The sequence below is a fragment of the Lethenteron reissneri genome, chromosome 1, assembly GCF_015708825.2.
Source record: "Lethenteron reissneri isolate LAM-NWPU_2019-01 chromosome 1, ASM1570882v1, whole genome shotgun sequence".
In the NCBI taxonomy this organism is placed as follows: Eukaryota; Metazoa; Chordata; class Hyperoartia; order Petromyzontiformes; family Petromyzontidae; genus Lethenteron; species Lethenteron reissneri.
This window is the reverse complement of record NC_083779.1, coordinates 4,764,991-4,790,436: the sequence shown is the minus strand read 5'-3', so window position 1 is coordinate 4,790,436 and position 25,446 is coordinate 4,764,991. Positions and strand designations below refer to the sequence as shown.

The 25,446-nt window shown below is 55.4% G+C and overlaps 2 protein-coding genes across 2 annotated transcripts in view; one reads left to right on the top strand and one right to left on the bottom strand.

Annotated features, from left to right (window-relative positions):
- Positions 1-25,446, top strand: part of SNRPA1 (small nuclear ribonucleoprotein polypeptide A') — an 840,838-nt gene that overhangs the window by 60,603 nt on the left and 754,789 nt on the right. The gene's annotated exons all lie outside the window — the stretch shown is intronic.
- Positions 525-24,169, bottom strand: LOC133349666 (BOS complex subunit NCLN-like). The gene is given in 17 exon segments (XM_061563340.1): positions 525-3,831; positions 4,515-4,593; positions 6,213-6,266; positions 8,496-8,659; positions 9,056-9,094; positions 9,294-9,381; positions 10,365-10,543; positions 11,511-11,543; positions 11,545-11,651; positions 13,013-13,101; positions 13,553-13,620; positions 13,622-13,657; positions 14,250-14,330; positions 14,669-14,763; positions 15,843-15,987; positions 17,614-17,804; positions 23,867-24,169. Coding segments are annotated over 17 exon segments (1,689 nt in total). The 5' UTR covers positions 24,048-24,169; the 3' UTR covers positions 525-3,771.

Sequence of the window (25,446 nt, the reverse complement as noted above, 5' to 3'; positions counted from 1 at the left end):
CAAAATATTAAAATGGCCCTTGAATGACGTTTCGTGATCAATTCTTTGGAAAATCTCTGCGGCCATCTCATTTCAATGACACTTGACGTACCACTACGGGGATTGGAGGAAAAAGTATGACCCAAACAAAAGATACCAAGACGGGCTTCATGACCAGCCGACTAACAAGTATAACCCGTAAAAACTAAGTTTTTCACTATAAATCCTTTATATGCGTGGCGGCTAGAGTCCTCTCGTCCTCTGGCTTGAGATGGCTGCCACCTATGGGTCAGATGATTGCATGGCAGCATTAAGCAATTGGTAATTAAATGTAATATTTTTGTCCTAAAAAGTGTAAAATTTTGGAAAAAAATTTTCACGAACATTAATTGTCACGCACAACGAGTCTGTGTGGAAATTGCAGCTCGATTGGATCACGGGAAGTGGGTTAAAAAACGACCGAAAGATTTGCACGGTCCTAAGCAAGCAAGCAAGTGAACTTAATATAAAAGATTTAAAAAGGAACCACACCACACACACACATGGACTTGTATCACCATCTTTAGCAAATCTTTTAAATTGTTCACATTTTGAGCCGAAGACAAAACACTCAACCCCGAGGGAGCGACCCCGCCACCACTCAATTTAAGCTCCGCAGATTCGACCCCTTCGCACAAGTCTCATATCACGCTCCGCCTCGCGGGGAAGGGGGGGGGCTTCATCACCGATCACAGATTTAATAAAAAACACACCATGCAAAACCTTAGACCACCCCCTCGATTAATCAACGCCTTTGCTCGCGACGTTCAGCGCTATCAAACCGGTGCGCGCGCTTTACAGCGCTCGTTTATTTTGGCGGCAGTAAACCGACGGGAGTTGATGAAGGAGAAAGCCCAGGGAGGAGAGGGGGGGTGGTGCGGAGAGAAGCTCGCAAAGTCCTCTTCGATTTGAGAACCCAGCGATCATTTCGCTGTAAAGCCTAGACACGTAAAACGGTTGGATCCGTGCCCGGCGATTCGACGGAATTGTCAAAGATATTCGCGAGCGGCGGAATTTTCGATTGAACGAACCAATTATTTTCTGCAGGTGCCGTCGAGGTTTTTCGCGCTTGTGCCGAGAGCAGGTCTCCGGATGTGAAGAGGCTCCCCAAGCGACGTTGCAGCGAAACATCGGGATGCGAAGTCGAACAACGCGCGGGGGGGGGGCAACACCCAGAAAACCCACCGCACGTTTTTCCCGCAGTCAAGTTTTAACATTCGCCTCTGCGTTGTTCGATTCGTTTTGTAGTTTTGTTCGCTCCCCCTGTTACCGTAAGCGTAATAAAACGCGGGCCACGTCGTCGCTTGTCGCGGATAATCGATTGTCGCGCGAGCGGCTTCGACGCGTTTTCCGCGAACGTCGCATTTCGATTTCGATCGATCGATGAGCCGAACGCATTGTCACTTGGCCCCCAGGGCGCGTCCCTGCAGCGCCGTGACACCGTTGCCCGACGCGTAACAGTGCATGCAGTGTTCGGTTTGCAGGAGGGTTTTTGCCGCGATATCTTTTTCCACGAGAACGACGCCCGTTCCTACGATCTGCCGATCGTCGCGACGAGCAGATATTCCCTCGAGTTTGTAATTCCATTTCAGATTGTCACCGTCTTTTTATCGTGCCCCGGTGTGTTTCAAGTACGAGTAAAGATTGCTCAAGAGTTATTTCGACTGCAGTTAGCTCAACGTAAGCCTTGCTGCTGCCTAAAATCTCCCCCCGCCCGCAGTCATTTAGAGTTGATGCCACATGACCGACATGCTGTCAATTACTCCGGCACCAATTGGCACCAATTGAACGGGGAAAGAGCGACGATTTATTTTTTAGACCTTTAAAAAGTTTGCATATTTCGTCAGGAAATAAAGCATTGCGAACAATAAAAATTAGCGAGGATAATCACGTGACGGTATTTTGCAAGCCACACTGATACGATTATCGTGGATCTTACATTGCGTGACAGATAGTCGATTCTCCATATCGCGGCAACCCTCGTTTTTTTGTTTTACAATTCAGCTGCAGTGCTACTAGACAGCATGTGCACGCACGCACGGGTGACGACCACACGACATTGGCTCGCGTTGTTCCAATCGGCCAGCGGAGTGCGAGACGGCTTGGACTTAAACACCTTGGACAAAAGCCACGCCTGGGTTGTCACAGTTGTAATTGCGGGCACAGCGGCAATGGTAGCCCAAATGACGATAACACTGTGCTGGCAATTTCTTATCAATGACGCAATCACAAATATAAGTAACCCCCATGTCTGGACGTAACCATTGATGCAGCAATTTCTCTTACTTGATGCAGCAATCGTGCTGTGACGGTTCCACCTGAAGACGGAAGCTTGTGTTGCCTCCGAAGCGTCGTGATTTTAATTTTATTTAAATTTAACTTTTATTAATTTAAATTTTAATTTTTTACCTACGTGACTTTACCGAAAAAACCTAAGAATATGAATCCTTGCAGTCACGAAAGCTTCAAATCTAGAATTGACCAATCCGTTCACCAACCCACCCCCTCCCCCCCACCACGACCTCGCCATTTTGGATATGTGACGATTCGGGGTCATGACTCAATTCAATAATATATTATTATTATTACTATAACTATTATTACCGTATTCTCCGGATTGTGAGATTCTCCGGAAAGGAAGTGACGCATTCCAAACATGTGGCGGTGAGTGCCAAACAAGTTAAACTAATCCGGTCTCACACCACGCACATACTGGGCTATAGAATGCAACCCTTGCTTGAAAATGCAGTGGGGGAAAGTGGATCTTATAATCTGGAGGATATGATAAAAACATGTTTAACATTGTGGCGCAATGCAGACCCCCCTCCCCTCTGCTGGACGTAGATCACGCGACTCAATCTCGAAGTGCAAGTTAAATAAAAATGCATTCTCCAGTTGACACGTTCATCGCGAGAATGGATACGAATGCGTCACGGCAAGAGTCCACAGTTCTGGCTTCCGCATCACTCACGCCATCCTCCGATCACCCGCTTGCAACTCGCAAACGGAACGTGCGGGTGGGTGGGTAGGTGGCAGAGGTCGCAACCGGGTACCCGATACCCGTACCCTACACCCGGCTACCCGTACGGGTACCCGTTTGCGACCCTGGTGCGGCCGGGTACGGGTAGACCGTGAGTCACTGGTGAGTAACTGTTTGTCACTCATTTCCCAACGTCTTGTCTCTTTTCACAATTCAAGTTCCTAGAATCAACCCACCCGCGCCTGCAACATGGCTTCATCCCAGAGGTCGCAATCAGGTACCCGCTACCCGTACCCTACCCGTACCCGGCCGGGTACGAGTACGGGTTCCCGTTTGCGACCCTGGTGCGGCCGGGTACGGGTAAGGAATCAAAACCCGTTTGCGACCTCTGGTAGGTGGGGGAGGCTCTGTGTGCCCCCCCACTTCACCCTCGCCTTCTGCGTCTGCAAGTACGTGCGTGCGCGTTCGTGCGTGTGTGCCTGGTGCTAGCGAGCAGTAGTGACAATTTACCGAACCGGACACGGGCCTCCACTAGGTCGACTCAGCCTCAAATGAGTACCCGGTGTGGTGTGTAAAGATCACCACTGGGGAGACAAAGGCGGCCGGGAGTGGTGTTGGCCACCCAGCCCCTTCGTGTGCCGTGCCGGCCTTCATAGGTGCTCGCTAACAGCACTTGCCCCAAACAGTCTGTGTGCCTATATTGGGTATTGTCTCTGTGTATGTGTGCGGGGATGTGTGTATGTGTGCGGGGATGTGTGTGTGATTGCTGCTGCTCACTGCAGCTTTGGCTTAGCGTTGAGTCTTCGCATGGTCTCGTACAGCAGCCCGAAGTTCTGCGAAGAGGAAAAGTAACCCGTTAACTTGCGTGAAAATACATTTTTTTTTACCATACTGGAGCAGTTTTTTCTTGCTGTGGTTGTCCCACCTGATGACGATTGCTTGTGTTGCGATTGAAACGTCGTGATCTATTATTTTTCTACCTACGTGACTTTACCGAAAGAACCAAAGAGTATGGAGGAATTCGATGAGCTATTAAAGCTCTTTTTTTTACAGATGTCCAGACATAGACATGTACAGCCCGTGTGTCAATCCACTGCTGGATGAGAGCGTCCGCACCAAACCAAGTGGATTTTTGTGGCGGATATTTGACTGGACTTTGCTATCCTGGTCAGTGCGGGTTGGTAAACAGAGCAGCACAGACGTGAGAGCGTAGATGTACGGTACAACAATTGGTTATGCTGCACTGCCATCCAAGACACAAGGACCGCAGCAGCCTACAAGGCCTGTTCCATAGGCACGATGATGATCGCCCATCCAAGCACTATGCGGGCTCAAACACCAGCTTAGCTTCCAATATACGATGAGATGTAGTCCCTGGGCAATGTTTTAACATGCAATTTGATCACATTCAAGTGTCTTCATGTAAATCCCGTTTTTTACGTGGATAAGCGCAAAACCAAGAAACGGCTGCACCTTTAATGACCATACTCCCCAATTAAAATTACCCACTTCTCACCTGTATAGCCAGGTACACCGCGCCCAGGTAGGCCGCAATCCCAACTGCCAAGATCAGGTCAAAAATTGCAGGCTTCACTCTGCCAGACGGACACACACACACAAAAAAATCCCCATCACATGGCACCTATAGACTGTTAAGGCAACCACTGATATATACACATATGCAAACATATCTACAGACACACACAAAGTTACACACCAATATCAACACAACCGCCATTCGCCACTAAGTGACGGTGACAACACCACGGCGCCTGTGCCAGGCCAGGTGCACTTTGAGGCCACGTGAAGTGTCGAAGGCTCGCTGACAGGAGGTCACAGGACAGACCCAGGTGCCATGGGTTGACTGAGATGACTGGCAGATTCACCAGTTACATACATACGCACGGACACACAACAAGTCTCGTACACAATTTAGAGATGATACATTTGCTAGACATACAGAGGACAAATATCCCCCATATAGCCATACAGGCTCTTGGTCGAAATGCTGTGCCGACGTTATTGAACACCGAATACCAGTTAGTAACTTAAGGCCGAATCAACTTTGAGCAAGGGCCCAGCAATCCAACTCTATAGTTGCCAGGTCTGCAGTGCAGTGTGTGCTGTCGCCCCTTCCCCCAAATACAAAGATCCCCCGTATAGTCTTTCACAGACTGTTGGGGCAAGTGCTGTTAGTGAACACCTATGAAGGCCGGCACGGCACACGAGGGAGTGGTGGCCAGCTACACGCCCGGCCGCCTTTGTCTCCCTAGTGGGATACAAAGGCCGATTCGACCTAGGGGAGGCCCAGGACCGGTTCAGAAAATCGTCACTGGTGTTGGCCATGAGCGGGAATCGAACCCGTGTTGCCCGGTTCGTAGTGCAGCGCGCTCACTGCTACACTCCCGCTCCCCCCACAGCTCCCCTCACACATTGGCCACTTAAAAAGAAACAATCCAATGGTCATGTTTGTCATCGCTGTGGTGTTGATCCATAACCCACAACATTTTAGGGGGGGGGAAATCCTGCCTCGCTAGGCTCTACCGGGGAGCCCACGTGGGAGTTGTTATTATCATGGCTACGCTATCTTCTTGGTTCTTTCGGAAAATGTCACGTAGAAGGGAAATAATAAAATAATAAAAATAAAACATAATAAAATACAATTATCACGACGTTTCGGCCACAACGCAAGCAGCCGTCCTCAGGTGAAGAACAGGTCTGTCGGAAAGACAGCGTCTGAATGATTTCTTGTGGTATTGTTGCAAATTCAGACACTGTCTTTCCGACAGACCTGTTCTTCACCTGAGGACGGCTGCTTGCGTTGTGGCCGAAACGTCGTGATAATTGTATTTTATTGTTTTGTTTTTATTATTTTATTATTTCCCTTCTACGTGACATTACCGAAAGAACCAAGAAGATGAATCCCTGCAGTCACGAAAGCTTTAAATCGAAATTTAATGGCTACGCTAGTTTACTCAGAAAAGCCTCACAGAGTCTCAGGACTCATTTCAAAAAGTCCCCGCCAAGTTTTCGCAGCAGGGAGTGAAGCTGCTGTGTGTCTTTCCAGCTGACGTTCATCGCGAAGATGACAACGGCAATGATATTGTCGATGGCCCTATTAATGACGGCGGCGATGCCGGGCCTTGTTAAATTACAATTACGCAAATTATGACGACGTTGAGGATGATTATGATGATGGTAGCAGGTTACTCACCGATAGGCATTCATCGTCTGCTTCAGCTGATCGTAAAAGAGGAACTCTGGTTCTCTGTAACACATTGTTACAACACCGGGTCAGCGGAGCGTTGTAGGAGTTCAAAGGTCAGCTCAGCACATAATCATCAACCCCGCAGGGCCCGACAAATTCTACTCCACTTTTACTGAGAGTTCAATCTTGCAGCCAGCTATGGCTGCAGGGTTTTGGTAGTACATGTTGTTTATGCCATTTATTGTGAAAATTCCGTCACAGTTCCTATGATCACTGTTTCATTGGTTTCATGGATTTATTTTGGTGATTTCGAAAAGTGTATTGGTTTAGCCATGTTTGTTTGTTGTAGTACAGAGTTAGACTGATGGCCTTAATCTAAGTTATCTTGTGGTTGTTGTTGGTTGTTTGACTTGCATCCCACTGGGATTTTTGCACACAGCGTTGGTGTGCGGTGTTTTTTTCTGCAATATTTTGCTGTCTTTTTTTTCTTGGATTTTCTGTTTGCACTCAGTCACATATTCACTTTAAGATGTTTTTTGTTCATGTTTTTGTTTTTTGTTTGTTGCGGTTGCACCCGATTCAATAGCCGAATGGCTCACAGGGCTATACCGAATACATGAACTTGAACTTGAATCTTGTTGCTTTATTAAATCCCTGACGGCCTCTGTCCAACCAGCAGTATTCATGAGTACGCCAGTTAGTTGATCGGCTGGTCACGTGCGGTGGTGTATATTACAGGGTGCTTCTAAAAAATGTTAACACTTCTGAGAATTTGCAACGATACCACAAGAAAATTGCCTCCGGGCACGCGTTGACAATGATGGCGAGGAAGTGGAGACTCTTCGACTTTTTGAAGCTATTAACATACATTTGTTATCATGTTGCAGTGTATTATCCCATATAAGTGTTGACATTTTTGGAAGCACCCTGTATAATGTGGGTACACTCCCACCCCCGTTCAAGATATCTTGGCCAGCGTGCAAGAGTAGGCCAAATACACTCCAGCGGGGCCTCTCTATGGCTCCGTCTTTGCTGAGGGCCCTCCCGCCAGCGATGCCGTTAGCCCAGAGGTCGCAAACGGGTTTTGATTCCTTACCCATACCCGGCCGCACCAGGGTCGCAAACGGGTACCCATACCTGGCCGTACCCGTACCCTACTCGCCCGGGTATGGGTAAGGTACGGGTACCTGATTGCGACCTCTGGGATGAAGCCATGTTGCAGGCGCGGGTGGGTTGATTCTAGGAACTTGAATTGTGAGAAGAGACAAGACGTTGGGAAATGAGTGACAAACGGTTGCTCACCAGTGACTCACGGTCTACCCGTACCCGTACCCGGCCGCACCAGGGTTGCAAACGGCTACCCGTACCTAGCCGGGTACGTGTAACCGGGTATCGGGTAGGGTACGGGTATCGGGTAGGGTACGGGTATCGGGTAGGGTACGGGTATCGGGTACCCGGTTGCGACCTCTGCGTTAGCCAAGCCACTGCGGGGTTGCACCTTTGCGCCTTTTTCGCCATCTTGGCGAGGACTCTAAAGCGTCAGCTCTGGACGTTATTCAACCAGCGAAGCCTCGCCGAGACTCTTCGCCTACTGTCGGCTGCTACACATTTCCACGCGATAAGCCACTTCGTTGAGCTATCATTCGTGGCCAGCGGGCCCCTTACCTGCTAAAATCAAGGTCGATTTTTTTTTTGCCTTGCGATTTATTTACCTCTCCTAGACTTTGCACTCCTATCGTGTTTTTTCGCATTGTTTGTTGTTGTAACTTTCTGACCCCCGTGCCCCCACTGAACATCTGTGAAAAGAGCTTCATGGCTCATCGGATTCCTCCAGTATAAACAAAGATTAAATCGTCGAGATAATGACTAAAATGCCCATAACCATCGTTTGTTCCGATTGCCGATTCTGATGCACCGTGGCACCTCTTGCGTGCGCGCACGTTGCGCGTGTCTGGCGCTGCCTCGCCTGGCAACCAGGCGCCTGGCAACCGGGCGCCTGGCAACCGGGCGCCTGGCAACCGGGCGCCTGGCAACCGGGCGCCTGGCAACCGGGCGCCTGGCAACCGGGCGCCTGGCAACCGAGCGCCTGGCAACCGGGCGCCTGGCAACCGGGCGCCTGGCAACCGGGCGCCTGGCAACCGGGCGCCTGGCAACCGGGCGTTTGACAACTGGGCGCCTGGCAACCGAGCGCTTGGCAACCGGGCGCCTGGCAACCGGGCGCCTGGCAACCGAGCGCCTGGCAACCGAGCACCTGGCAACCGAGCGCCTGGCAACCGAGCGCCTGGCTACCTCTTGTCGGCGCGCACGTTGTGCGTGCGGACATCCTTGAGGTAGCGCCCCATGTGGTGCTCGAGTGTCGTCACGAGCGCGTGGTCCGGCCCCACGAGCGGAGCGGCGCGCGGCTGCGACGCCAGCCAGTCCACCATGGCGCCCATCTGCTCCTCCTGCAGGCGCTGGTGGGTGGGGGTGGTTGGGGGGGGGACAGTAGGGTTACAGGGTTAGTGGGGTGGCAGGGGTGCAGGGTACGGGGCAGAGGTCGCAACCGGGTACCCGATACCCATACCCTACCCGATACCCGTACCCTACCCGTACCCGGCCGGGTACGGGTAGGGTACGGGTACGGGTACCCGTTTGCGACCCTGGTGCGGCCGGGTACGGGTAAGGAATCAAAACCCGTTTGCGACCTCTGGTACGGGGTGTGGGGGCAGGCGTAGTGGTGTGACAGGCGTAGTGGGGTGGCGGGGGTGCAGCGATGTCAGCGGAGTAGGGGTGCAAGGGTAAAGGGGTAGGCCGACAGGCCGGAGGGGGCACGCACGGGAGGGGTTGTCAAAACCGTTTGTCCCACTTACCAGTTGCTCTGAGAACACCTCAAACTCTCCTGTCGTGCCCTGGGATGAGACACAGAGGACAGGCGACACGGCGATAAGACGCAGGCAACAGCAAGATGGACACGCATCTATCAAAAAGAACGGTTTTTTTATGAACCGGGAAAGCCCAACTCTCAGGAAGGGGGCGACATTGAAGAATGGTTTCCAAACCCCACAATTGGCAAGTGATTGATCACGTGCGGCCAGCGTCCCCTCTCACCTTCCCCGTGAGGTTGTAGATGTACCGCGCCAGCGCCTCGCCCAGGATCTTCACGTTCCGACTCAGCTTCGTGATGTCCACCTGGGACCTGCACCAGCACACGAGTGGGACACACCCGCGCGTGGTCAACATTCCGCGCGTCCCGGCGTCTGTGTAGAGGAGTAAAATGGGGACGTGACGTCAGGTGTGCCGTTCAGTGCACATGACGTCACGTCTCCTGGGGTACTTAAGGGATACCCCGTGACGTAAGCGGGGTCACTGTGGGAACGGGTAGAGTAAGCAGGGTGGAGAGGAAACCAGGGGTAGAGAGAGGGATCAAATAGTGAGTCTGGGGAGAAGCCGGTGGTAGCCGTAGAGGTGCTCTATCTCCGGTCGGTGGAGTCGGCAGAGTCCAGGATCCGACACGAGAGAGACCGGAGCTAGCCGGCAGGGACCCAGACTCAGAGTAGGACCCCTAGTCCCTGGGAGTTGTGTACCCTGCTGTGTAATATTGATAAGCTTTAATAAACCCTGGCGGAAGCCCATAACTTACCTCCGTCTACGAGTACGTCTGCGTTGCGCGTCCATGTTGGTGCGAGTTTGCTCGTGTGAGCATGCTAGCAAGCGTGCGATGGGTTTCAGGACGAGCGTGTGTGTGTGTGGAGCGGTAATGCATTGGTAAGCGTGCCGACACTACGAACCCGGCGACCCGAGTTCGATTCCCGCTCACGGCCAACGCCAGTGAGCATTATCCGAACCATTCCTGGGCCTCCACTAGGTCGACTCAGCCTGAAATGAGTACCTGCAAAGGCGGCCAGGCGTGGTGTGGGCAACCCACCCCCACGTGTGCCATCCCGGCCTTCATAGGTGCTCCTCGCTAAACAGCACTTGCCCCAACAGTCTGTTCAGGCTACACGGGGGACCTTCGTCTGTCTTGCACGCGCGGCATGTGCCGCGCAGAAAATGCACGCGGGCGCGATTTCGCGCAAGCACGCTGCCGGGCGTGCAAGCGTGCCGTGCGGAGGCCCGTACCTAGCCCCTCCCCGCCCCTTCCCCACACCCCCCATCGTCCCCCACTCCCCGCCGCCGCACCCGACGTCGGCGATGGTGGCGCGCTCGGGCCGGCGGTGCGTGTCGAGGCGCGAGGCCGTGAACGCGGGCAGGCGGCGGATGCCGAAGCGCTCGTGCTCCCACGCCAGCGTCTCCTCCGCCAGGTTGATCTTCTTGTGCAGCATGGAGAAGCGCAGCGACGGGTGCTGGCTCGCCGCCACCTGCGGCACGCACACGCCGCACGGCGGCAACAAGCGCGGTTCGTCACCGCGCGGCGGTGACGTCACGGCGCGGCGTCGCTCGGTGCGACAGGAGGCCACGTCGCAGGTCACGGGGCAGACTGGGGTGTTGTGGGTGAAATGACCGAGATGACCGCCACCTGTGCCTCCCCCCCCCCCCCAGCCGCCGTGCCAACTCACTCGCTCACGCGCGCGCACACACACACACACTCGCGCAGGTGTACGCGTAGCCACATGCGACATGAAGCTGGGGACACAGGAAGACAACGCAAAGACGACAACGGGCGATGGGGGGGGGGCGCAAAAGAGACGCGGCCATTTAGAAAGACACGGGTACACACGTAGACGTGCGGACACGGAGACACGAGGTATACGGGGACACAAAGAGGCATGAGAATATAGGGACAACAACAGGTCATGGGAGAGACACGGGCACACAAAAAGCAATAAGTACACAGTGACAGAGAGACACAAAGGTACGGAGGGGAAGGGACGGACCGAGTGTGTGGAAGAGTCAGACGGCGACGGGGTGTGGATGGGCTCACGCATTCCAGCCCCTCAAGGAAGGGAAGCGATCGACAGAGTGAGGCCAGCAAGTGAGCGAGCGGGCCAGACGGAGAGCGAGTGAGCGGCCGAGCCAGACGAAGCGTTCGCGAGCCAGACGAAGCGTTCGCGAGCCAGACGAAGTGGTGAGCGGCTGAGCCAGGCGGAGCGTGGGCGAGCCAGACGAAGTGTGAGCGAACGAGCCAGACAGCGAGTAAGCGAGCGACCCAGACGGAGCATGAGCATGCGAACAAGCTAGAACGAGCCAGTGGGCGGGCGAGCGAAACACACCCCCGGGTGCGAGTGAACAAGCTGAGGAGCGAGCAGCGTGCGAGACGGACAGACAGACGAGAGCGAGCGAGCGAGCGAGACAAGACGGGAGAGCGAGCGAGTGAAGGGGCCTCACGTATTCGAGTTCCTTGAGGAAGGCGTAGGGGGGGGGTGCCCTCCTTGGGGGGCTTCGACACGTGCAGGTGCAGGCTGTCGCCGCTGCCCAGCGTGTCGAGGCACAGCACGAACGCCACGCTGTCCTGCAGCCAGCTCGCATCTGCGCCGACACGGACGGGTCAGCCGGTCACCGCGGCCGATGGCCACACGCAGTCGCTGCCCCCCAATCGATCATTTGATCGTACACGAGAGGTTTTTTTGAGGTTAGATCGCGTAATACGTCGTTTAAAACCTGCCGCTGCCCGACACGTAAACAAAACGTGCCAATTCGTTGCTAATTCAGCACACCGGTGTGTCGGAGAGTAAACCCACAAGACTTATTAGAATTGTAAATGTGGTGGGTTTACGATACATTTATATTTACGCAAGTTAACCCCAAAAAAACCTCTAAAATGGATAATATTGGTCGCAAAAGCCTATGTGTTAAACTCATAATTTTATTGAACTATCAATTCAGCCACAGTAGAATCTCGATTATCCGCGTACAGTTTATCCGATCTGCGGATTAATCGCACACCGAAGATTTTGCCATGAAATAATAACTCATTGATTTTTCCTTAAGTCCAAATTGATCATCTAAAAGTTACACATTGTTATTCTTGGAAATGTTTATTCCAAGTCACGTGCTTAAACCGAACAAATATGCGCTCCGGTTAATTCGAAATCCATGCGATTGGCGCGTCAGTAAAGTAGTTGCAATATCTTTTCAACAGTCGGGCGGAGTTTGATTGATGTCGATTGGCGTGGCTTCCGCTGTCATCCACTTAGTGGCCCGAATCTTCTGCTGGGCGGGCGCAGGAAATTGTTATCAATGCACGCGCATCGATTGGTCGATCGTTTTTGGCACAGAGATCCACGGAAAATGGTCTCATGTTTGGATTATCCACGGCCGTCCTCTCTGTCATAAGTTTAACGGGTTCCGGAGACACTTGTAGAGGTAACTTCTTTATTACAATCCAACACTCCAACAGTCCAACAGTCCTGATACTCTGTAACAACTCCCAGGTACACAGCCTAGGTACACAGCCGAGATACACTACTCTGGCTACGCTCTGGAACTCGCCCTCACAAGGTCGTAGAGTCGGGAGTTCCAGAGTCCCACCACTCGTTCTCACAGCATCCCAGGGTCCTCAGATGGCTGGTCGTGGGTCTTGGGTCTTGAGCTACGACTGGCCCTGATCGTCCAGGGAGCTCCCCTTTTAAGCCTAGTCCCCAACGAGGGGTGGGGCCGTGTGCGCCCCCAGATATCCCACAGAGCACACACAGCCCCCCCCGTTGGTGGCGCCAAGCGGCTTAAGCGCCTGGCCCGCCCAGGGTCCCAGAGCCCCCAGCAGCCCCTCCCTTCTTATGTCACTACATAAGCGAGCAGCGGCAACGCAGTGGTTAGCGCGCTGCGCCACGAACCCCAGCCACCCGAGTTCGATTCCCGCTCGTGGCTAACACCGGCAACGATCATCTTACCTGTGTGGTCCAGGTTGTCCTCCAGCCAGCGCTTGGTTCCCTGGTATCCAAACTTCCCGCCGCCCGACAGGAAGAACAGGAGGTTGTACCTGGAGGCATGGGTTGGGGCGACAACCTTCAATGTGAAGCGAGTGGCTACGCTGAAAGGAAGAGTAGTGGGTGGGTGCGCGTGTGCATCTGTGCGTGTCTGTCTGGGTGGAGCGGTGGAGAAGTGGTGAGCACACTGCGCTACAAACCCAGCAACCCAAGATCGATTCTCATTCACGACCTACATAACTGTGAAATATCTGAACCATTCCTGGGCCTCTCCTAGGTGGACTCGGCCTTAAAATAGTACTTGGTGAGGTTTGTCCTCATCATCCCTGGAAGAGACAAAGGCGGCCGGGCGTGGTGCTGGCCACCCACCCCCTCGTGTACCGCGCCAGCCTTCATAGGTGCTCGCTAACAGCACTTGCCCCAGCATTGTGTCGAGGCTATACGTGGGATCTTTGTCATCTGTGTACATGACTGTGGGCCCCGTGCGTGCGTGCGTGAACCCACGCGGCGTGCGTGCGCTTGTGTGTGTAGAGCTTGGAGAAGAGACGCGCCAACTCCAGCAGCGCCGCCACTTCCGCTCCCGTTGGAGTCCGCGCCAAACGACAGCCACTGCACACAAAGACAAATGTTACCCCCGCCCGTCCCCCTCCCATCCCGTAGACTTTAACAAAATGTTGGGGCAAGCGCTTCAAGCGAGCCGCAGCTATTAAGGCCGGCACGACGGGGGTTGTGTGGCCAGCAACTCCGCAGTGCCGATGTTTCATACACACTGCAGCAGGTGCTCACTTAAGGCCAAGTAAAGCTACCGGAGGCCAAGCACCAGCTCAGATATTTGCCACCGAATCGACACACAGATCTCTCGGGGTCGTCGAGCAGTGTTTACACACACACACACACGCACGCGGATTTCAGAAGAAATTCCGTAAATGTCATCTTCAGTGTCCCTTCTCTCAGACTTTATATTATTTCAGCTAGTGATGCCCCATTGTGCCTCAGCAGCTCTGTTACAAGAATGACCGTAGCCATCCCGCTCGTTCCAAATGGACATTTCTCTATTTCGTGATCGAAGCACAATGGGAAAAAATGTTCGTTATTTCAACAGAATTTTTTTTAAACAATATTTGAATATTCTGTTCCTTTCCTTGTGATCAAACTGACGTGGGGTGCGGTGAGACACATGAAGAGGTGCGGCGACACTGACCGGAGCGAGTCCCAGCGAGTCGTAATGAGCCACAATCACGATGGTCGGCAAATCGTCCCCCCCCAGACCAGGCAGCCGGCCCTGCACCACAACCACCGCCACAACCACCACAATCACCGCCACAACCACCACAACCACTGACGTCAGCAGCAGCACCAATTCCACCATCACCAGCATCGGCAGCATCACCACCGCTGTCGCCATAACCAGCACGAGATCCACCACCCGCAGTCATCACCGCTGTCACCATCCACCACCACCTCAACCAGCAGCAAAACCACCTCCACCACCAGCACCGCCAACCATCAGCAAAACCACCACCAGCACCGTCACCACCAGCACTATCATCACCACCACCACCACCACTGTGGTTTGTTTGGGGGGGGGGGGGGCGGCAATATGGCGTCTTAATCGGGCACCTCGATGCTGGCGATTGACCAGTCCGGCAGGGCCTTGCTTTGGCCTCCGCTTGCCACCATCTGGAAGCCGTTGGCTGTCGCCGTGCTCAGCATGACTACACGGGGAGGGGGCACACGGGGAGAGAAGGGTTAGGAGTGTGTGGGGAGTGGTAGTGCAGTCGTTAGCGCGCTGCGCTACAAGCCCGGCGGCCCGAGTTCAATTCCAGCTCACGGCCAACATCAGTGACGATTATCTGAACTGGTCCTGGGCCTCACCTCGGTAGCCTCAAATGAGTAACTGGTGCGGTGTGTTAGCATCGTCCCTGGGGAGACAAAGGCGGCCGGGCGTGGTGCTGGCCACCCACCCCTCGTCAACAGCACTTGCCCCAACAGTCTGTTAAGGCTATACGGGGGACCTTTATCTTGTCTTTGTGTGTGTGGGGAGTGGTAGTGCAGTGGTTAGCGGACTGCATTACGAGTTCGATTCCTGCTCATAGACAATGAACCAATCCTGGGCCACCCTTACGATGACTCAGCCTTAAATGAGTACGTGGTAGAGTGAAAACATCAGGTATGGTGCTGACAATGCCACTTCCTCACGTGCCATAGAGGCTGGTGTGAGTCGGAGAGTGGTTCGGTGATTGGTTGAATCGGCGAGGTTATCGATTAAGATTTTAACATTTTCAATCACTCATTTGGAATCTACATAGAAAGCAGCACACCCGACTGTGAAACCTTGGTGGAGGCCTTCAGATAAGAAGTCATGGGACACAGTGCGGTTTCCCTCAATAACCTAGCAGAAGAATACTAATTGACGAACGCTTGATTTTGGTGTGCACCTAGCCTGGCACATACCCCGAGTGCGGGCACCCCGCGCGTGTGCACAAGCCCGGCGCGTGCCCCCAGCGCGTGCACCCCCTTGAGTGCGTGCACCTAGCCTGGCGCGTACCCCCAGCATGCATCAGAGGTCGCAACCGGGTACCCGATACCCGTACCCTACCCGATACCCGGCTACTCGTACCCGGCCGGGTACGGGTACCAGTTTGCGACCCTGGTGCGGCCGGGTACGGGTAAGGAATCAAAACCCGTTTGCAACCTCTGGCGTGCATGCACCTAGCCTGGTGCGTAGCCCCAGCGTGCATGCACCTAGCCCGGCGCGTACCCCCAGCATGCATGCACCTAGCCTGGCGCGTACCCTGCGCGGCGGAGGCGTGCTGCAGGGCGGTGGAGGCGGCGTGCAGCTGCTCGTGGATGGAGAGCAGCTCCTCGTCCTCCTGCGCCAGGTACACCGGCACCGCCGTCTCCATCGTCAGCAGCTCCGGCTCCACCTCCCGCAGCCGCTGTGCCACGCGGGGGAGGGGGGGGCGGGCGAGGGGGGCGAGCCAATTAATTTGGATTTGTTTTGCGCTCTTCCGCGTAACGAGATGTCTCTTTCTCTCTCGAGAGAGAATGAGAGAGAGCGCACACGCACTCTCCGATTAGCACGGTTGGCTACGTACGCTGTAAAAGAAGTTCAACACACACCACACACGCACGCGCACACGCACGCACACATGCACACGCACACACGCACGCACGCGCACACACACACGCACACACACACACGCACGCACACACACGCACACACGCACGCACACACGCACACGCACACGCACACGCACACGCACACACACGCACGCACGCAGATCCCCCACTTGGGAGGTGCCGCGGCAGCCCAACGGTGGCGCGTTCGCCGCTCTTTGCAGAGGTTCGCGGTTCGAATCTAGCGGCCGCCCTGGTTCGCATCTAGCGGCCGCCCTGGTTATTATCATCATTGCGGTGTGTGTATTAGCCCGTGATAACAATACCACGCGCCGTCCGTGTCACTCACAGTGGATGTTCAAGATGCCGTGGCGTCATTTGCAAGAGCAGACCATTGCGTGCCACCGGCATCGTGGTCTAGATGTGCCAAATTTGAAAATTTACAGCGCAAATTACCTCATCGGGATTGTACACAGCAGCAAACATCGCCCCGGTGTGGTATAAGGTGACTGCGGTTCAGCGATGGGCATTCGCCTGCCGGTAGACGGATGGACGAGTGGATAGGTAGAAAATGAGTGGAGCGGTTGAGTAAATGAGCGAGAGGGTGAGCGGTTGAGTGAGCTGCTGAGTGAGCGAGTGAGTAAGCGTGCTAACGGTTGAGTAAGCGGGTGAGCGGGTGAGTGTGTGGCTGAGAAAATGAACAGCTGAGTGAGCGGTTGAGCTAGCGGGTGAGTGGGTGAGTAAGCGAGTGAACGGGCAAGTACGTGAGGCAGCGTGTGAGTCAGTGAGAGGGTAAGCAAGTGAACGGGTGAGCGAGCGGGTGAGCGAGCGAGCTGGCGGCTGAGCTGGCGGGCGAGCTGGCGGGTGGCAGAGGTTGCAACCGGGTACCCGATACCCGTACCCTACCCGATACCCGGCTACCCGTACCCGGCCGGGTACGGTTACCCGTTTGCGACCCTGGTGCGGCCGGGTACGGGTAGGCCGTGAGTCACTGGTGAGTAACTGTTTGTCACTCATTTCCCAACGTCTTGTCTCTTCCCACAATTCAAGTTCCTAGATTCAACCCACTCGCACCTGCAACATGCTTCATCCCAGAGGTCGCAATCAGGTACCCGATACCCGTACCCGGCCGGGTACGGGGGTAGGGTACGGGTACGGGTACCCGTTTGCGACCCTGGTGCGGCCGGGTACGGGTAAAGAATCAAAACCCGTTTGCGACCTCTGGCGGGCGGGCGGGCGAGTGGGTGAGTACGTGAGTGAGCGCGCGAGTAAAGTGAGTGGGTAAGCAAGTGAACGGGCGAGCGAGCAAGTGGGTGAACTGGCGGGTGAGCTGGCGGGTGAGCTGGCGGGCGAACTGGCGGGCGAACTGGTGGGCGGGCGGGCGAGCGGGCGGGCGAGCGAGCTGGCGGGCGAACTGGCGAGCTGGTGGGCGAGCTAGCGGGCACCTCGAGCGCATCGCCGGGGAGGCTGCCGAGGTCGGGCGGCAGCAAGATGACGATGGCGGCCGCGGCCTGCGCTAGCGCGTGGCGCAGCGTGTGCAGCGACAGCTCCGAGAGGCGCAGCAGTACGCAGCGGCGGGACAGTCCGTCGGCGTCGCCCGAGCGCGCCTCCGCGTTCACGATGGCGTTCCGCGAGCCTGCGCGGCCAGAGAGACAAAGGTCACCCCGTGCAGCCTCGACGCACCGTCGGGGGAGGGCAAGTGCTGTTTGCGGGTCGAGCCCTACGAAGGCCGGGCAGGGTACACGACGGGGGTCGCGTGGCCAGCGCCGCGCCGGGCCGCGATGTTTACACGGCCGCACCAGGTACTCGTTTGAGTCGACCACATATACGTGCACGCACGCACGCAAAGACAAAACACACATGTACGCCACACATACAAATCACTCTTAGAGATAAACATACTATAACAGGCACACACTGCAGGAACGAGTACATCAAGAATAAGATGCACACAGAGACATTATAAAGACACAAAAATAACACGCATAATATAGGATACACACACATTATGACGACAGATACCCCATGTGTAAGCCTTTAACAAACTGCTGGGGCAAGTGCTGTTAGCGAGCACCTATTAAAGCCAAGACGGCACATATGGAGCGGGTGGCCAGCACCGTGCCTGGCCGCCTTTGTCTCCCCAGTGGCGCTGTTTACACGTACGTAGCCACTCTAAGAAGTAAATACTCAGTGTATAATAATAATAATGATACGGCGTGAAAGTAACAATGTGGATAGTCCCGTTTAAATCCACTGCTGGATGAAGGCCTGACAAAGCCGTGTCTGTCAAAGGGGTTGACTGACCGTACTTCTCGATTTAAAGCTTTCATGACTGCAGGGATTCATCTTCTTGGTTCTTTCGGTAAAGTCACGTAGAAGGGAAGTAATAAAATAATAAAAATAAAACATACGTGAAATAAAACTACGTGACTTTACCGAAAGAACCAAGAAGATGACCGTACTTCACCACGCTGGTCAGTGCGGCAGACGTTAGCCGTGGCAACTCGGAGAGCCAGGTTCAGAGTGCAGCGCGCTAACCATTGCGCCACCGCTACCCACATACATTATACCCACACTAGACATTACACACACACACTAGACATTACACACACACACTAGACATTACACACACACACACTAAGACATTACACACACACACTACACATTACACACACACTACACACATACACTACACATTACACACACTACACATTACACACACTACACATTACACACACACTACACATTACACACACTACACACACACTACACACACACACTAGACATTACACACACTACACACACACTAGACATTACACACACTACACACACACTACACACACTACACACACACACTAGACATTACACACACACACTACACATTACACACACACACTACACACATACATTACACATTACACACACACACTATAAATTACACACACACTACACACACACACTACACATTACACACACACATTACACACACACACTACACATTACACACACACTACACATTACACACACACACCACACACACACTACACATTACACACACACACTACACATTACACACACACACTACACACACACTACACATTACACACACTACACACACACTACACATTACACACACACACACTACACATTACACACACACACTACACACACACTACACATTACACACACTACACACACACTACACATTACACACACACACCACACACCACACCACACATTACACACACACTACACATTACACACACACACCACACATTACACACACCACACACACACTACACATTACATACACATTATACACACACACTACACACACTAAGACATCAACACACACACTACACATTACACACACATTACACACACATTACACACACTACACATTACACACACATTACACACACACTACACACACTAAGACATCAACACACACGTGCCCTCTATTGTCCTCTACATATCGCCATCTTCTCTCGTGTCTATTGCCCTCCTGTCTCCCAGTATCTCCACAGGCGTCTCTCCCTCTCATCTCCCAGTGTCTCCCCCTATCTCCCCCTATCCCACTACCACAGCTGCACCACGAGGCTCTATCCTGTCTCCCTGCTGCCCCCCCTTCTGCTGTGTCACGTGTCCATGCGTCTCCCCCCCCTCCCCTAAGGGTTTAAATCTCTCAAAGGGATATTTTCCAGAGTTCAGCCACGGGTAGCTCCTAGCTGAACGAGAACCCTGGTCTCTCCGCCAATGCCTCCCCTCCCCTCCCCCCATTCTCATCATCGGCCATGGTCCATCCACTGCGGGATGAATGCCCCCTCCCAACGCCGTCGCGACCCTCGCCCCTGCCAATTCACCGATGTCACCGCTCCATCTCCGCGGTGGACGTGCCCTCCGGAACGTGTTCTCTGCTTTGGCTGTCATTAACCACCATCACCAACCATCATCACCACCATCATCATCATCATCACCACCATCATCATCACCACCACCATCATCACCACCATCATCATCATCACCACCATCATCATCATCATCACCACCACCATCATCATCATCACCATCATAATCATCACCACCACCACCATCATCATCACCACCACCACCATCATCATCATCACCACCACCACTACCACCATCATCATCACCATCATCATCATCACCACCACCACCATCATCACCACCACCACCATCATCATCATCATCACCACCACCATCATCACCACCACCACCACCATCCCGGCGTGTCCTGCCCAAGTTCTACTCGTCACGCTGTGCTGTCTCTCTGATTTGTGTTTGTTCCCCGACCACGTCTGCCTATTTTTGTCTCTCGGATGCAACCCCCAAATCTGCCCCCCAATCTCCACCCCCCCCACTGCAATTCCTTTCATCTGCACCGCCCCCCGCCCACCCTTATTTCCTGTTCCTGATGCGGGATTCCTCGTCTCCTGTCCCCCCCCCCCCCCCATGCCCCAACCATCATCCCTGGCTGGCTGCTATCTTACTCTCAACCATCACCACCTTGGCTGTCAGTGTCCCCCTGCTGCTGCTACTGCTGCTGTTTCAAGACCACGAAAGCTGTGGCCTTTGCTGCCCCACCCACCACCACCTTGCTGCCCCCTCTCTGCCCCCCCACCCACCACCACCACCACCTTGCTGTCCTCTCTGCCCCCCACCCACCACCACCTTGCTGCCCCCTCTCTGCTCCCCCCCACCCACCACCACCTTGCTGTTCCCTCTCTGCCCCCCCACCCACCACCACCTTGCTGCCCCCTCTCTGCCCCCCCCACCCACCACCACCTTGCTGTTCCCTCCCTGCCCCCCACCCACCACCACCTTGCTGTGCCCTCTCTGCCCCCCCACCCACAACCACCACCTTGCTGCCCCCTCTCTGCCCCCCCCACCCACCACCACCACCACCTTGCTGTCCTCTCTGCCCCCCACCCACCACCACCTTGCTGCCCCCTCTCTGCTCCCCCCCACCCACCACCACCTTGCTGTTCCCTCCCTGCCCCCCACCCACCACCACCTTGCTGTGCCCTCTCTGCCCCCCCACCCACAACCACCACCTTGCTGCCCCCTCTCTGCCCCCCCACCCACCACCACCACCACCTTGCTGTCCTCTCTGCCCCCCACCCACCACCACCATCTTGCTGTTCCCTCTCTGCCCCCCACCCACCACCACCTTGCTGCCCCCTCTCTGCTCCCCCCCCACCCACCACCACCACCACCTTGCTGTTCCCTCTCTGCCCCCCCACCCACCACCACCTTGCTGTTCCCTCTCTGCCCCCCCACCCACCACCACCTTGCTGCCCCCTCTCTGCCCCCCCCCCACCCACCACCTTGCTGTTCTCTCTCTGCCCCCCCACCCACCACCACTTTGCTGTGCCCTCTCTGCCCCCCCACCCACAACCACCTTGCTGTGCCCTCTCTGCCCCCCCACCCACCACCACCACCACCTTGCTGTTCTCTCTCTGCCCCCACCCACCACCACCTTGCTGTTCCCTCTCTGCCCCCCACCCACCACCACCTTGCTGTTCTCTCTCTGCCCCCCACCCACCACCACCTTGCTGTTCCCTCCCTGCCCCCCCACCCACCACCACCTTGCTGTTCTCTCTCTGCCCCCCACCCACCACCACCTTGCTGTTCCCTCTCTGCCCCCCACCCACCACCACCACCTTGCTGTGCCCTCTCTGCCCCCCCACCCACCACCACCATCACCTTGCTGTTCCCTCTCTGCCCCCCACCCACCACCACCACCTTGCTGTTCTCTCTCTGCCCCCCCACCCACCCACCACCACCTTGCTGTTCCCTCTCTGCCCCCCACCCACCACCACCTTGCTGTTCCCTCTCTCTGCCCCCCCACCCACCACCACCTTGCTGTTCCCTCCCTGCCCCCCACCCACCACCACCTTGCTGTTCCCTCTCTGCCCCCCACCCACCACCACCTTGCTGTTCCCTCTCTGCCCCCCCCCACCCACCACCACCACCTTGCTGCCCCCTCTCTGCCCCCCCACCCACCACCACCTTGCTGTTCCCTCCCTGCCCCCCACCCACCACCACCTTGCTGTTCCCTCTCTGCCCCCCACCCACCACCACCACCTTGCTGCCCCCTCTCTGCCCCCCCACCCACCACCACCTTGCTGTTCCCTCCCTGCCCCCCACCCACCACCACCTTGCTGTTCCCTCTCTGCCCCCCACCCACCACCACCACCTTGCTGTTCCCTCTCTGCCCCCCCACCCACCACCACCACCTTGCTGTTCCCTCTCTGCCCCCCACCCACCACCACCATCACCTTGCTGTTCCCTCCCTGCCCCCCCACCCACCACCACCACCTTGCTGTTCCCTCCCTGCCCCCCCACCCACCACCACCACCTTGCTGTTCCCTCTCTGCCCCCCACCCACCACCACCTTGCTGTTCCCTCCCTGCCCCCCACCCACCACCACCACCTTGCTGTTCCCTCCCTGCCCCCCACCCACCACCACCACCTTGCTGCCCCCTCTCTGCCCCCCCACCCACCACCACCACCTTGCTGTTCCCTCTCTGCCCCCCACCCACCACCACCACCTTGCTGTTCCCTCTCTGCCCCCCACCCACCACCACCACCTTGCTGTTCCCTCTCTGCCCCCCACCCACCACCACCACCTTGCTGTTCCCTCTCTGCCCCCCCACCCACCACCACCACCTTGCTGTTCCCTCTCTGCCCCCCCCACCCACCACCACCTTGCTGTTCCCTCCCTGCCCCGCCACCCACCACCACTCCACGTGTCCGCGTGACGTCTCCCATCAACTGCTGCCCTCCCTGCTGGTCCCCCCCGCCTCTTCGCTCTGTCCAGCATGTCTATGTTGAACTTCTTTCGCACCGTACGTAGCCCACCGTGCTAACCCGTGCCCCCCCCCCCCCACTCTTTACAGTCCTTACACGCTGCCCCCCACCCCAGCTCGCCCCCCCCCCCCCCCGGCAAAGCGCTCTTTGTCGTCCCCAACTGCGCTGCCCCCCCCCCACCCCCTTTCTTTGTCACTGCCCCCCACAGTGTTGCTGCCCGCCACCACCACCCACTGATTTGATGCTGCCACTCACTGTGATTGCCTCTGCCCACCCGGCTGTCACTCCCCCCCCCAATCTCTCTTGCCCCCCCTCCCTGCCTCCCTGCCCCCCCCCTGCCCCCCCCCCCAATGCCCCCCCCCACTGCCCCCCCTCCCTGCCCCCCCCACTGCCCCCCCCCCACTGCCCCCCTCCCTGCCCCCCCCTCCCTGCCCCCCCTCCCTGCCTCCCCTCCCTGCCCCCCCTCCCTGCCACCGCCTCCCTGCCCCCCCCTACCCCGTGCTGCTGCCCGCCACCACCACCCACTTTGATTTGACGCTGCCCCTCACTGTGATTGCCTCTGCCCACCGGGCTGTCACCCCCCCCCCATCTCCCCTGCCCTCCCTCCCTGCCTCCCTGCCCCCCACCCTGCCCCCCACCCTGCCCCCCCCCTCCCTGCCCCCCCTCCCTGCTACCCACCCTACCCCGTGCTGCTGCCCGCCACCACCACCCACTTTGATTTGACGCTGCCACTCACTGTGATTGTCTCTGCCCATCCGGCTATCACTCCACCCCCATCCTCCCTGCCCCCCTGCCCCCCTCCCTGCCCCCCACCCTGCCCCCCCCCACTGCCCCCCCCCCCCCCACTGCCCCCCCTCCCCGCACCGTGCTGCTGCCCGTGGATGTCGAACTGCGCGGCGCGCATGGCCGGGAACTCGTGGGCCGCTTGGGCCGGAGCTGCCCGCGACAGCAGCAGCGCGGCTGCGGGCAGCAGCAGGAGCAGCAGCCCCGCGGGCACGGCGCCCTTGCACAGCCCCTCGAGCACATCGCCCGCGTCTCCCAGCATCGTCCACCGCCGGCTGAGTCGATCGATTGATCGATCGATCGGATGTTGGTCGACCACTTGAGACGCGCGCGTGGACGGGGGGAAGGTGGCGGAGGCCGCGTGCTGCGGGTGATGGAGGTGGGCGTGGCTTGAGATGAGAGGTCCTTACGTGACTGATTATTTTTTTTATTTAATTTTTATTATTTTATTTTTATGGTTGTATTTTGTATTGTTTTGTTTTTGTTACTTTCGTCATTGTATTTTCTGTTGTTTCGTTGTTATTGTTTTATTTTCGTCATTGTATTTTCTGTTGTTTCGTTTTTATTGTTTTATTTTCGTTATTGTATATTTAATTATTTACATTATGTTGTTTTTATGATTTTATCCGTGTGATTTTATTAATATTTTGTCCGTATTATTTTATTTTCATTATTGTACTTGTAGGATTTATTTTATTATTTCATTCTTTTCTTTTTTAAATGAATTGGGTGGGTCCTTCAGGCGAACGCGCCGGACTACTAACGTTGATTTCGGGCACGCCCCGGGGTCCTTCAGGCGCGAGCGCGGTGGATGACTCAGATTATAATATGCAAATTAGCCGGTAAGGGTGCACTTTGGTTTAAAAAATTTATATTTACCAAAAAAAATTTTGTTGAAAATAATTTTAAGTTCAACCGCTGTTTTGATTGGGATTTTTTTTATATTGCTTGGGATTTTTTTTTAAAGGCGTATTTAGATTTGTAAGCGTTGCATTGTAGGAGTTCTTCAGGCGAACGCCGTGGGCGACTACATAACCCACGTGGATTGGGATGAGCTTCGCAGATGTGGAGCGAGAGCAGCAGCAGCACACTCGGACCCCACCGTGAACCCTCACCTCTAACCCCCAACCATCGCCACTGCGCCTCCGATTTAGCACGTTTGGCTACGTACGGCGCGAAAGAAGTTCAACGTACACGCTGCACAGCAAGCACTGTCGTGGTGCGGGGTCCTTCAGGCGAATGCGCTGGACGACTATAATGTGTCACGACAGGCGGGGTGACCTCCAGGCGAGCGCCGAGGACTACTTTGTTTATGCAAATGAGCCGGCGCTGTGCCCGCCCCCTTCCTTCTCCACGTGTGTGAAGTGACAGGTGGCAGCGGTGCAGCAAAGCGGAGTGGTTGTCATGTACTTCTATGTTCCCCACGTCCGTGCTCATTGTCCTCCCGATGCCGCCGCCCGCTGACCAGAGTGGCGAAGTTGCGGTCAAGCGTTGTAGTACGGAGTTAGACTGATGGTTTTAATCTAAGTGACGATTTAAAGCATCGTGACTGCAGGGATTCATCTTCTTGGTTCTTTCGGTAGTCACGTAGAAGGGAAATAATAAAATAAATAAAATAAAACAATTAAATAAATCATCGTATTGGTTCTTTCGGTAAAGTC